This window comes from Miniopterus natalensis, chromosome 3 (genome assembly GCF_054644295.1).
Source record: "Miniopterus natalensis isolate mMinNat1 chromosome 3, mMinNat1.hap1, whole genome shotgun sequence".
In the NCBI taxonomy this organism is placed as follows: domain Eukaryota; kingdom Metazoa; phylum Chordata; class Mammalia; order Chiroptera; family Miniopteridae; genus Miniopterus; species Miniopterus natalensis.
In genome coordinates, this window is record NC_142083.1 from 83,570,497 (window position 1) to 83,584,695 (window position 14,199).

The 14,199-nt window shown below is 44.4% G+C and overlaps 1 protein-coding gene across 2 annotated transcripts in view; it reads right to left on the minus strand.

The window, feature by feature from the left end:
- BMERB1 (bMERB domain containing 1) overlaps positions 1-14,199 on the minus strand; it is a 133,136-nt gene that overhangs the window by 89,898 nt on the left and 29,039 nt on the right. Inside the window, exon 1 of one of the 2 annotated variants that reach the window (XM_016196243.2) lies at positions 7,419-7,641. The exons of the other annotated variant lie outside the window; for it this stretch is intronic. Within the exon in view, the coding sequence (XP_016051729.1) occupies positions 7,419-7,524 (106 nt within the window). The 5' untranslated portion in view covers positions 7,525-7,641. Of the gene's footprint in view, positions 1-7,418; positions 7,642-14,199 lie in introns of those variants that run through there. 2 annotated transcript variants of the gene reach the window in all.

Genomic DNA, 14,199 nt, shown 5'->3' on the forward strand with positions numbered 1-14,199 from the left:
CTGCCCAACATCAAGAACCCACACACTACTGGCTGGGCCTAGGCAGACCTGCTCAGGGCCAGGTCCCCTGTCTGGTAACATCATCTCCCTAACTGTTTTAGAACCTAGCAAACATTTCTAGTCCACTTGCAGTTCCTAGATCAAATGTGCTGGTTTCATATTTGCTTCACGGGTGCTTGCTGTTCCCTCTGCCTGGAATGCTGTCCTCCCCAGTCAGTGATGAAATATGTTCCATCTTTTCAGGTTACTTCAAGGGTCATTTCCTCTCCCAGAGCCCAGAACCAGCCTTCAGTGCTACCACCTGGACCTAGTATAGGTTTCTGTTATTATATAAATTATACCTGTACATTAAAGATTTCTTCTTTATTCCACTTTTATAAAATAATTCAGTAACATGGTGAAATACATGTAACATAAAGTTTGTCATCTTTGCCATTTCTAAGTGTTCAGTTCAATGGTGTTAAGTACATTTCTATTTTTTAGATGAGGAAACTGAGATCTAGGGATGTTAGGAAACTGGCTAGGAAGTAGCAGAAAAAGGAATGGCACACAGACAGCTAGAGACACCATAAGGGTGGGGCCTGGGTCTTCTTCATCTCTGTACCTCTGAGGCTAGCACATAGCAGGGGCTCGAGCATGCTGAATAAGTGAATAGTGACGGACTGAATGGAATACAGGGTGAGCACCCTTGGGGGAGCTCTCTGAGTGATCTTCTGAAAGGCAACAGTAAAAGAGCCTCCACCTGTGTTGTTCTCCAAACTGCAGGCTCATCCAGGTAACAGGTGATTCATTTGAGTGAACCAGACAGACCCCCAAGTCCCCTGACAAAGAGCCAAGGGGAAATAAACGGGGGGGGGGGGGGGGGGGGCGGGGAGGGGACTAGTGCATGGACCTGGCCTTCAGGATCTTCACCTCCCAACCTGGGACTGGCAAACTTACCTGAAATGCCCTTCTCTCCTCTGCTCACCTATCGAAGCCCTGCTTACCCTTCAGGACCAGGGCAAACACCACCTTGCTGGCCCACTGGAGTCCCCCAGAAAGAACCAATCTCTTCTTCTCGTCTCCCACTAGTACCTCCATTTAGTGTTTGTTTCATTTTACTGGTATTGTAAATCATTGTGTTCTTTACATCTGTGTCCCCACGCTTCCCAAATCTGTAAGCTCCTTAAGAGTGGGGACTGTGTCTTATTTCATCCCTACTCTGCAGCATCTGGCACTGGGCCAGGAATAACAGACATTGGCCAGGAGCATTCAGAGTCAGAGAGGGCTAGGGTCAGACTCCAGCTCTGCCACTTCCTAGCTTGGTGACCTTCGGCAAGTTTCTTAACCTCCCTAGGCCTCAGTTCCCCCAAATATAGAAGGACAATAAGAACTCAGTTGACCTAATAGGCTCGTTATGAGAATTTAATAAGTTCAAGCTCATAGCTAAAACTCATTCACTTCTATTATTATTAATAAGTGTTTAATAATTAATCAGAGACCAAGAACAGGCACAATGGATATTTCCTTCAATTAACACATAAGAAGGAAATGCTTGCAAAAATGAAACTTAAAGTTGTGACCAAACACAGAGAAAAGTAAATAATTGGATTTGTTCAAACTACATACTAGATGCTCTCATATCCATAATCTTCACATTCCTGCTATTATACTTCCTGCAATAGGTTACACAGTCAGTTGTCTGCCCAGGCCCAGTGCAGAGACTACACAGCTCCTAAATCTTAGCCCAATGCTCGATCTCCCAGAAGACAGCCCCCACTGCCTTTATGCCTTATGATACCTTTCACACTCAAGAAAATTCCTATGACATATCCAAAATGGGATTGATTAGGAAGGAACCAGGGACTACAGAGAAGGACAACTATATTGATCACCACTTGCCCCCTATGGTTTATTCTCTATCCAGTAGCCCATGCGATCTTTTAAAAACAAAAACAGGTCATGTTCATCTCAAGCTTAACAATCGTCAGCAGCTTCTCTTGCAATTAGAATAAACTGTATACTTTTTTTTTTTAACCACAACCTACAAGATCCTACCTAGGATGGCTCTTCTCTGATTCACCCCCTCTCTCTCCCCTGACTCTCTGAGTTCTAGCCACCCTGGCCATCTGTCTCTTCCTCTAACATATCAAGGGCCTTTGTATTTGCTGCCTAGATCCCTGACATTTAGTTGGCAAAATGTCACCTCCTTAGAGAAGCATTTCCTGACCACTGGATGGGAAGTATCCCTCCCCTATTAAAATCCATGTAATACTTATTAGCTAAACTACATTATTTGTTTGCTTATGTATTATCTGACGCCTTCACTCTCAGCCCATGTCCTGCTTTCCCCTGAAGGGACAGGAACCTCATCTGCCCTGCTCCACACCGTATCTGCAGCCCCTAGAACACTGCCTGGCACTTATAAAGCCCTCAATACCATTTACTGGATGAATAAGTGGGGACTGGAGAGCAGATTACAGTCATTTTTCACTTTTTATTTTTATATTTCAGATGAATTTGAATTTTTTATAAAATGCATGCACTGCTTCAGTAATATGAAAAAAGAAAATAATGCCAAAACGAAATACAATTGAAATGAAATTAGCGAACAGATGAAAGTAACACAAAACCTTTCCCAAGAACCTATTACATAGATACCCAGCAATTCATATCCATGCTGTTTATTAAACCTGAAACACTGGCCAATTTAACGATCCGCTTGCAAATCAGAACACAACCATGGACTTTTAAATAATAGTCATCTCTCCTGGGCTCATAGTAAGATTGCTGTTTGAGCTTTCCACTTTATTCCTGTCTCCTACTCACAGCACAGTTATTTCTACCTCTCTGCTTTTGCCAATGCTGTCATCTCACATGAAATGTCCTCCCCTCACTGCCCCTGTCCAAAATCCTGACCATCCTTTAAGGCACATTCAAGTCTATCAAGAAATGGCCGCAACCAACTGTGCTTCTAAAAAGCTCTGTGTTTTGTCAAAAGGCATCTTGTCTTTGTGTCTCCCTCAATTAATTACAGTTGGTTGAAAGCAATATTTTTATATATCTAACCACACTGAAATGTCACTATACATTTTCCAACTGAGTAAAAAAAAAATCACTGCTAGCAGAAAAATGTGGTCAAAGGCAGATGGGAGCAATTGCTTAGAATCTTTCTCAAATGAGAAAATGTCAGGTGGTTTTCAAGGGTTCAAACGCCATTTCCCACACATTCCCATGCGGAGGAAGACAGTATATACAAAATCATTACCTGGATTTTACAAAAAAGTGGGTGCAAGGAAAAACTGACAAGCTTAGAATATCTCCTCCAGAGCTACTGGGCACCACCTACTTATGTCCTATTATGACAACCATTCGGCACTGATTCAGTGGTTACAGTGTGCCTGGCCCTGTGCTAAATGCATTATATACATGCATAGTAGGAGCTATTCCAAGGATGTAGCCTTGAGAGTAAGGTATTGTCGAGACCATCTGGACAATATATGTGACTGAACCCCATTAAGGCCTCTATGTAAACTTTAAGATTCGGGTGGGCAGGCACGAAGATCTATTCCTTTTGTGGCACCCAAGACAAACCTTGTAGGTAAGTTGTCTGGCTTATTAACCCTGGTGCCTACCCATCTGGGATGGTCTGCCTTTGTCTTCAGCCTCTCCTTGCCCTCTCTAACTGGGGCCAGTTTCAGATTTCACCCAGGAAGCTCCCAAGGTTTCAAACCAACATATTCCCATTTTACAAATGAAGTAACTGGTGTACACAGAGGTTCTACAATTTTCCCAGGGTGACAGAGCAACAAAGTGTTAGAGCTGGTTTGGAGCCATTTTGCCTGATTTCCAAACTCCCATTCTTTGCTGTTCTACCATACATTTCTTCTATATTAAAAACTACAGTTAGCCCAGCTGGGTGTAGCTCAGTGGTTGAGCATCGACCTAGGATCCAGGTGATCGGGGTTCGATTCCTGGTCAGGGCACATGCCCGGGTTGTGAGCTCGATCCCCAGGCTGGAGCGTGCAGGAGGCAGCCGATCAGTGACTCTCTCATCATTGATGTTTTTATCTCTCTCTCTCCCTCTCCCTTCCTCTCTCTGAAATCAATAAAGATATATTTTTTAAAATATATAAAATAAAAAAATAAAATAAAATAATAAAATAAAATAAAAACTGCAGTTAGCCCGACTGGTGTGGCTCAGGGGTTGAGCTACGACCTATGATCTAGAAAGTCGAGGTTCGATTCCCAGTCAGGGCACATGCCAGGTTTCAGGCTCGATCCTCAGGGGGGGGCCTGCAGGAGGCAGCCGATCAATGATTCTCATCATTGATGTTTCTATCTCTCTCTCCACCTCCCTTCCTCTCTCTGAAATCAATAAAAATATATTTCTTTAAAAATAAAATAAAAACTACAGTTAACATTAAAGATAGCAGTTAATGCAACCTTAACTAAAAATGACTAGTTCTAGACTATTTTCACCCTTTTCAATTATTTTTAAATAAAACAAATTCAGTGTTTGACAAAAATTTTTAAATATATGTAGAAGTTAAACAGACCCTGTCTTCTTTTTAATAGGACTCTCTTTCCTTCAGCATTTCATGCATCGCAACATTAACTTGACAATTGTTATGCCATAGAATCAATAGTACTAATTTTCACACTTCATTAATAAGTAAATGGAGACCCCAGATGTTATGGGATGGATCCATAGATCCCCTGGGAATTGAGAGGGCATTCCAATAAAGCCACTTTAATCAAAAAATGTCAAGCTGTAGACAAGAGTTTTAGAGATCAAAACATGCTAAAGGTAACAATCCCCGGGTTAAAATTCAAAAGTGGGACCCTAGGTCAGAGCTTTAAGAAGATTTCAAGTTTGAATAGACAACAAGAAAAAAAAGCAGACCTGGGGACCCACACGAAAGTAGATCAAAAACTGCAGTCTTGCATTTGAATGAAAGCAAGAGTCAGAGTCTTCCAAGGCGTGGAACCGAGAGGATGAGAGAGCCTTCCTGCCAGGCTTTTTAACAGTTGGCAGCCTAAGACTTAGAAGTACAAAAATTTTCAGGAGCTCAAATGCTATCCATTGGGTGTTCACTATAATTTTTCTGTATGTTTGAAAATTTCCCTAATATAATGGTAAGAAAATAAACGGGGGATTTATTAGGGAACTGACCAACATTGGAGTTTTGGCTCAGGGTGTTGCTTTATGTAATTCCTTCCAGTGGGTAAAAGCAGGTTCCTTCTATAGATGCAGTAATAAAATAATCGAAGCAGCCAGTATGTATTGAGCACTTACCTTGAGTTCTGCATACATTGTCTTATTGAATATTCACAATAAGGTAGGTAACTATTATTGTCTCCATTTCAGAGAATGGAGGCAGAGTGAGGCTTAGAAATGTGCCAAAGTCGTCACATAGCCAGCAAGGGACAGAACCAGGACTCAAAGCCAGGGCTTATTTGAATATAGCTCCTACTCTGCACATTCTTTCAAGGCCACTGTGAGCTCCAGAGACCAACGCGGCTGCCACATGCTTATAACATGACTGAATGTGTTCTGGGACTCTCTCAACAGATTTAGACAGCTTCCTGAAAACATAAAAGTACTAAACCTTCATGTTAAAAGCAGAAAGGAGCTCTGGGGCCCAACAAACTGGGGTTAAAATCCTGGCTCTGCCAGTTAAGTCACATTACCTAGCAAGCCCTTGTCTTCCCATCTAAAAAAGGAAGTTGTAGTTTTCACCTCAGGAGGTTGTTGTGGAGATAGAATGAGATGGTCCATTTAAAGTTCTTACACAGGAGCTGGTACATGGCAATCTATCAGTGAAAGACAGCCATTCTGGATATTATTTTGAGCCTGTAGGAAGCAGAGACCCTCAGCCCTGCTGTTATGCCAGAGTACCAAAGCCAAAGGCTTTTGAAAGGTTGAAACAGTAGGAAAGACCAATATTTTAAAAGGGGGAAGGGAAGGGAAGGGAAGGGAAGGGAAGGGAAGGGAAGGGAAGGGAAGGGAAGGGAAGGGAAGGGAAGGGAAGGGAAGGGAAGGGAAGGGAAGGGAAGGGAAGGGAAGGGAAGGGAAGGGAAGGGAAGGGAAGGGAAGGGAAGGGAAGGGAAGGGAAGGGAAGGGAAGGGAAGGGAAGGGAAGGGAAGGGAAGGGAAGGGAAGGGAAGGGAAGGGAAGGGAAGGGAAGGGAAGGGAAGGGAAGGGAAGAGAGGTTGGGAGCACTACGGGTTCCAGGTGCAAAACGAAGACAGTTGATTGTTATTTCAGCTTGAACCCATGAGGGACAGAATACAGCCTGAGCCATTCTAGGAAGAATTTTCTGAATTTGTAATTACAGGCATGAAGAAAGCCCCCCACCCACCACCACACACACTTTCTCCCTCCCTCCCTTCCCCCCTCTCTCCCTCTCCCCCTCTCCCCCTCCATCTCTCTCTCTCCCCCTCCCCCTCCCCCTCCCTCTCTCTCTCTCTTTCTCTCCCCCCCCCCCAAATCTCCTACTAGGTGAAGGCAGGAAAAGAGCACATTCACAATAGTTTGGTCCAACACAGCTCTGAGACTGGCGCCGGGCATGGTCACTCGGCGCCAAGGCAGAGCTGAGGGTCCTTGAGAAGGACAGAGGGCCTTTGCCAGCCAGGCAGGAGGCAGGGTCTAGAGCAGGCAAGGCAAGGGCAGGGCAGGGGAGAGCGCCCTGGGTCTGCAGGGCGGGCTGGTGACCCTGGGGCCCCTGCGGCTGCCTCTATACTTGGAGGGCAGGAGTTTCATTCAACTATTGCGTCCCATCAATTAAAAACAAAACCAAAACCCTTGGTTTATTTGGAAATGGTGTTGACCCCAAAATACCGTAAAGAGAACGGAGACAGCAGGTCGGTTTCCGAACTACCTTCTAGGATGGTAGCCAAACCAAAGACTTGGACTGAGTGTGTGACAGGGTTAACCTCCCCCTAACCCTTTCCCCCCGCCCGCAGCCCAGGAGAGGGCGGGGAAGAAACGCTGGGCGTTTCAGCTGTGCCCTGAACCTCGTGCGGAGACAGACACCGCGGAAGCCCAGCGGACACTCCCCCCTCCAGGGGCAGGGGCGCTTTCCTGGATGGCCCATCGGCCGAGAACGGACCCTCCGCGCTCGGCTTCTGGAAAGACCCTACTTTCCAGGACCAGCTGAGAGCTTGCGGATCCGGGACTCCGGGGTCCCGGGGTCCCCCCCCCCAGCTCTCCGCTAGCTGCCTCGCGATTTCCCGAGCCTCCGGGTGCAGCCCAGCCCGGGGTCCCCCTTTTGTTCACGGCAGAGCTCTCAGCAGCGCTGCGCATCCCTCCCCGCGCGGGCAGCCCGGCTGCGGGGGCGCTTCCCTCGCCCCGCTCCCCACGGTCCCCGCGTCCCGCGACCACGGGCGACCGCGCACGGATCTCCAAAGGCACCGTCCTCCGTCGGAAGTACTCACTTCTCCCCAGTCCCTCCGCTCGCCACGCCGTCTCCTCCACCGCCCCATAGCGCCTCGGAGGCTTCTCGGCTTCCAGATGGGTGGATAAAGATTGCTTTAACTCCATCGCTTGTCCCCGCGGGCAGGTCGACGGGTCCCCCTTTACTCCATCCCGGCCGCGGGCCGCTGGGAGGGAGGCGGCTCCAGGCAGCGGCGTTTTAAGGGGCCGGGCGTGCGTGACGCGGTCCCATGTCTTCCGCCGAGAGGGCCCGGGAGCGCGGACTGGTACCCAGGCGGGGAAGGGATGCAGGGCGCATGCGCAGTGGGGGCCCGGGCGGCTGGGTAGAGAGAAGAGGGGGAGATGATAACTCCAAGGAGAACAACAAAAACAACAACTAAAACAGAGCCAACCCAAAGGAAGTAAGAGCCAGGCCCCCGTCCGTACCCGAGCCCCTGGCGATGTTTTTTTTGCATGGGGCCAGCCCTGCGTGTAGCTAGGTTTTGAGTGGGATCTGTGAGCGTGGCTCTATCTGGGGGCGACGGATCCATGTTTGCGGGAGTGTGCAGAAGCGTGGATATGGACCTGGATCTGTGGGTGCTGGGCTGGGCTGAGTGCTTTTCGTGTGTGTGAAAATCTCTGCCTTGTGCCTCTGTGTGTGTAATTTGAATATGAAATGAGACCGTCTCGCGTGCGGGTGCCTGTGTCTACTCGGTATGTGTTGACATGAACTTGAGAGAAACATAAAAATATCTGGGACACAAGTGTAAAAAGGTGTTTGGAACATAGGTGTTACTGTCCAGAGACCTATCTTACTAACGAAGCATGGCAGCATTAAAGGTACTAAGAAAAACCAGAAGCATGACTGATAAAAATTAGTCAACATTTATTGAATGACGGCGAGGTGCTAAACACTCTCCAATAAACAGACACTGCATGTGGTTGGCCTTGTTTTACGGGGGTTGAAACTGAAGTGCAATGAGATTAAGTTATTTGCCCGAAGTCCCACACTTAGCAAGTGGCCTGGTCAACACTTTTGTTTAAGATCAAGTGTGCAAGCCAGGGCAGCATGGCTCAGTGGTTGAAGCATCGACCTATGAGCCAGGAGGTCACCGTTTGATTCTCAGTCAGGGCACATGCCCTGGTTGCGGGATGGATCCCCAGTAGGAGGCGCAGCCGATCAATGACTCTCTCTCATCACTGATGTTTCTGTCTGTCCCTCTCCATTCCTCTCTCTGAAATAAAAATAAAAAAATTTAAAAAGATCAAGTGTATATTGTAACCTCAGTCATATTAATTACTTCATAGAACAATGGTAGAAATTAAATTAAAATACTGTGATCCCAAACTTGTTATATGTTCACATATGTATACATATTCAATGAAAGAAAATACCAAAATGTTGGTAATGACTATCTATAAATGTTGAGATAGCAATGTTTTATTTGAATTTTCTAATGTTCCTACAAGGTATATGTATTACTTTTATAATCAGGAAAAAATTCACGAATGCTTTTAATGCATGCAAAAGAAAAAGAGTAGGCATAAATATACAAAAATATTAACAGTGGTTGTTTCTAAGAGTTGAGATTTGGGGGAAATCTTTTCCTTTTTTAGTTCTCTGAATTTTACAACATCTATACTGAGCACATGTTGCTTTATCATTCAAAACTGAATAAATTTTGTTTCTAAAAATGTTTAATGCAATTTATAATCCTAGATGACAAAACCATCCCTGCCACAGCAGTGCCCAGAACCCTGTCTGTTTGCATTAGTTGAGGGTGATAATGCTTCGCATTCAATAACTGGCTGAAGTTACAGTCTGTGTGGAATTATTAAGTGGCTCTCTTAGCCATGGCTTCGCATCCTGGCTCAGTGCCTCATTGTGCTGGGAATGCCAAGGACTCAGAGGGATGCTGGATGATTACAAAGGCCCAGGGCAGTAGGGCCAGTGCAAGGTATGTTTATAACTGTCATTTTTGGTTGATTAAAAGGGGAAATAATGCAATATCACCTTGGTAATTTAACACTTTATCCAGCCTGTCGACAGTTTCAAATGTAAACGACACTGAGCTTATCAGAATAGTGTGGTTTTCAAAAATACAGGCTTTGAAATCTGGAGGATCTGAGTTCAAGCCCTGACTCTGCCACCTGCCAGCTGTGTGACTCTGTGTGACATGTCACAGTCCCTCTAAGCCTCACTTTCTTCATCTTTAAAATTCAAATGGCACTACCTATACCAGAGCACTGCAGTGATGGTTAAGTGAGATAATGCCCCACCACACATAAAAGGCCTCAATACAAGTATACAAGATATTATCATTATTATTATGACATTGTACTGGCTGATGTTTTGAGTTCTGACTTTTTAAGAATATAGCAATGGAAGTCCCCAAACCCAAAACAGAAACCTATTGAAATCACATTGAGTAGAGAAATTGGACCCATCATACGTTGCTGATGGAAACGTATAATGGTGCAGACACTTTGGAAGACAGTCTGGCAGATTCTCAAAAGGGTAACATAGTTACCATGTGATCCAGCAATTCCACTCCTGGGTTGATACTCAAGAAAAATGGAAAACACATCCACACAAAAGCTTGTGCATGACTGTTCATAGCAACATTATTCACAATAGTCAAAAAAGGGGGAACAACTCAAATGTCCACTAACTGATGGATGAATAAATGACATGTGGCAATCCTTACAAAGGAATGGTATTTGATAATAAAAAGGAATGAAGTAGATACATGCTACAGCATGGATACTCTTGGAAACACTATAAATGAAAGATATCTGTCATAACAGACGGCATAGTGTATGATTCCACTTATATGAAACATCTAGAACTTTATCTAGAGAGAGAGCATATCTATAGCAAATCTATAGAGAAAGATTAGTGGTTGCCTAGGGCCAGGGATGAGGGAAAGTGGGGGAAAAGCGGTCAGCTAACGGGTTTTTTGGGGGGATTGGTGAAAATGTTCTAAAATTGATTGCAATGATCATTGAATACCTCTAGGAATATACTAAAAACCATTGAAATGTACCCTTTAAAAGGGTGATTTTTATGGTATGTGAATTATATCTCAATAAAGCTTTGTACTACCAAAAAATGACATTGAGTGAGGTTTAAACATTTAAATCATACTGCATCATCATGAGGTTAACGAAATGACTGGGGCCAGCCTGAGCAGCCAGCCAGCAGGGAATTGCAGGGGTCTAACCACACAATCCAATCCTGCCTTGGTCCTGGCTGGGGCCCTGCATCACCTGACAGTGATGATCCATTCCAGCTTGTGTGTCCCTGGGAATCACTTGAGGTCCTGGGGCTGACTGGAATTGCAGAATAGCAACAGTGATTCCAGGAATCCCCTAGTTAGTTGCTCCATTGCATTGGCCCAATTCAGAAAAAAAAACTTAGGCTGGGATAACACCTCCCATCCATCATCCCACCCCTCCCACCCTTCTGTCTCCCACTGAATATGTATTTCGTCCAACATTTTTCATGGGGTTTTAACTGAATTAGCCATTTTGTGACTAGCAAATAGGCTATCTGTTAGCAAGACAATATTTATACTTCTATACCTTTCAGTAATCGTGAAAGTTTAAATTGTACAAATGTACTCATGAAAAAAACATTAGAAAGACTATTTTCTGTTCCTGTGATATGTCTTTTGTTTTGTTTTAAATCATGGGGAAAGGGGGGAAAAGTGGGCATGGATATGCATTCCTATTGTTCAAACTCTTTTCACCCTCACAAAATGGGCTCCTCCTCTAACATCCCCAATTTCTCATAATAGATTGTTCTTTTATAAAAGCATGTCATTTATGAGCTTTGTCTCTCTTTGATTCCTGGAAAACATTTAGAAACTCAGACATATTTGAAGAGAAGAAGTTCCTAGCCATTTAAACGGACAGCCCCCACCATCATCCCCCATCCGTGCAGTGCTATGCCTTGTATTCCAGCTGAATCACAGCCTGTCAGTCAACACGGTGATGAGAGAAACAGCGGAGCAACCAGAGAGAAATGTTTCTGGGTTTCAAGAAAAGCCTAATGCGGGGGGGGGGGGGGGGGGGGGGGGGAGGGTGAGCCTTTCCAGTGACTCAAAGAAATATAAGGAATGTTGCTGCTAGAAAGTGAGAATTCTAGAAATCATGATTTGCATGAGAAGAAATATTAATTTTAAGATTTGGAAGAGAAAGTTCTAAGGATAAGACCAGAGCTCTAAAGCCAGGCTGTCTCGGTGGAGATCCTGACTCCGTGCTTGTTAGCTATAGCACCTTGAATAATTACCAAAGCTCCCCAAGGAGCAGTCTCCTTTCCCATAAAATGGGGTTATCTACGTAACATGCTTAGCACAGTGCTCAGAGTATTCAATAAGTGTCATTTATTATTATTAACATGATAATTATTATTATAACTTGAACTTAAAAGTTGGTTTAAGTGTTATGCAGTAATCATCAAAATATCAAGATCATCCTTACGTAAATTCTAGAATATTTAACTCTGTGTTGTCATGACATGTGTCATAATAATATTACTAATTTTACAGACTTCTTCGATGGAGATTGGTGTTATCCACACTCTCCTAGACTGATAGTTAGCAGCTATCTTCTAGTTTTCTAGGTGAGGAGTTTCAGGAAGCACTGAAAGACACAAAGAAGGACAAGAAAACTCAAGTATCAGACCAGGTTGCATGTCTCAGGCACTGTCCAGGAGCCTACCCCATGTCAGCTGTTCTGCAAGGCAGCTGATATTTATACATGCAAAGCAGACACCAAAGCAGAACCACACACTTTCAGCATGCAGAACTGGAATTACCACAGCTCTCTTCACTCATCAAAACTGGGGTATTGTGTTGCTTTGTTCTATTTGTAAAGCTGTGATCAATGTCTTAGAAGGGCATAGTCTTCATAAAACAAATATGGATGTGTTTCTTAGGTGTCTAAAGTAAATACAGATGTGTACAATAGATCACATGTGTCAATAAACCTCTCCTCCTGGCTTAGGGAATAGAGAACATGGAATTCAGCATACAAGTATGAGCTTTGGTTTTAGCGTTTCATTTCTATAACAATGAAATAACGTATCATTCGTTTCCAATACACACAAGCACACGAGACATGCTACTAACATTTTAGAGGGTGTACAAAAAATATTGCTTGTAGCGCAGAGTGATGGAGGACATGAGCTCTGGAGACAGACCACCTAGGTCCTAGCTCCACCACTTACAAGTTGCATGACCTTGGGCAAGTCACTGCTCTAAGATTCCTGATGGCTTGCTTACTGTCATATCCTATGGTTTCTTTTCAGTTATCACCCTATTTAATCTCTCCCAAAAAATGTAACACTGTGGGCCAGAGCCTACTCTAAACTTCCACCCCATCTAGCTTCCAAGACAGCCATCTCTCCTGGGCCTCCTGGTTTTTACTCCTACTGTTCCAGCCCTCCCTTTTCTGCCCTTCCCAAGCTCTTTCTCCATTGCTCACCCCCTTCAGTTCTCCAGTGTTGACACCCTTTCAATTTCCCATTCTTCACGCCTTCCTAGCTAAACCTATCTTTTGTTGTGGTCTCAACACCAATGGCTTGCAAGCACTGTCTCCAGCCCCAGTCCCTCTCCTGGGTGTTTCCACCTGCCTCTTGAAAATACCCAGTTTTGGGGAAATTGACAAAAGAGAGAAGAGGATTTGGAAGAGAAAATAAAGTTAAAGAGAGTTCCAGAAAGCACACTGTGTATTGCTCTTAAAGAAGGCTTAGGGATGAGAAAGGGAGCTGAGGAAATATATGTTTAAGCTTAGGACCTGAAATCCTGCATCTGTAAGAGAGCGGGGAGCTGGTGCTTCTGCACAAAGTGCTCAGCGAGTGGGAACAGGCGTTTGGCTGCGCTGCAGAAGAAGTTATTATGAGTGGAGCCATATAAAGTGGGAAGAGAGCCTAAGGGAAAAACAAAAAACAAAAATCAGGGCATGTGGGACTCTCCCTCTCTTATGGAACTTTCTGTTTTTAAAAAGCTGACATGTATTGAGCGGTTACTATGTACTGAGCGCTTTGCAAGACTTACCCTGCTTAAGCCTGTACTCTGAAGAATATCCTAAGAGACCAGGGCTTGTAGCTCAGAGCGGCTGAGTAAATTGCTTGGTCCTAAGTGGCAGAACCTGCATTCAGTCTCAACCAGCCAGTCTCAGAGCCCAAACACTTAACCACATTCCACATCTCCTCTCAAAGCTTTCCTTTCTTCTCAAGGGGTCACCATGGCAATAGCCAGGAGGAGGATCTGTAACCTCAGCCTGAATGTGTTCAAAATCATACTCCTATGCCCCCTAAGCCTGCTTCTTCTAAATGAGAAATATCAGATTTATCCTCACTAGCTCACTCTCCAATATTTCACACTCTCTGCCACTTATGGTCAGTCAACAAATCTTATTGATTCTACCTTGAAGAGCTCTCCCAAATTCAGTTGTCCTTTCCATTCCCACGCCCTTGCTCTAGCTCAATTCTGCATCATCTTTGTCCCAGACTATTGCAAAAACCTTCTTTTCTGTGTTTTTTCCCTACTAGAGATCATTCCCCTCACTGCTTCTAAAATTACCTTTTAAATAACACACACACACACACACACACACGCACATCCAATGCCACTCTGGTGCTAAAAAACAAAACAAAAAGCCCTCAACTGGCTCCCTGCTACCTACAGAATAGTTTCAATAACTAATCTCCTTGGTTTGGGGGACAATCAGATTATTCCCAACTTCTTGAGATTATCAACAAAACTGTGAGGAGTTTTGCAGTTAAAGCTTTGGAGC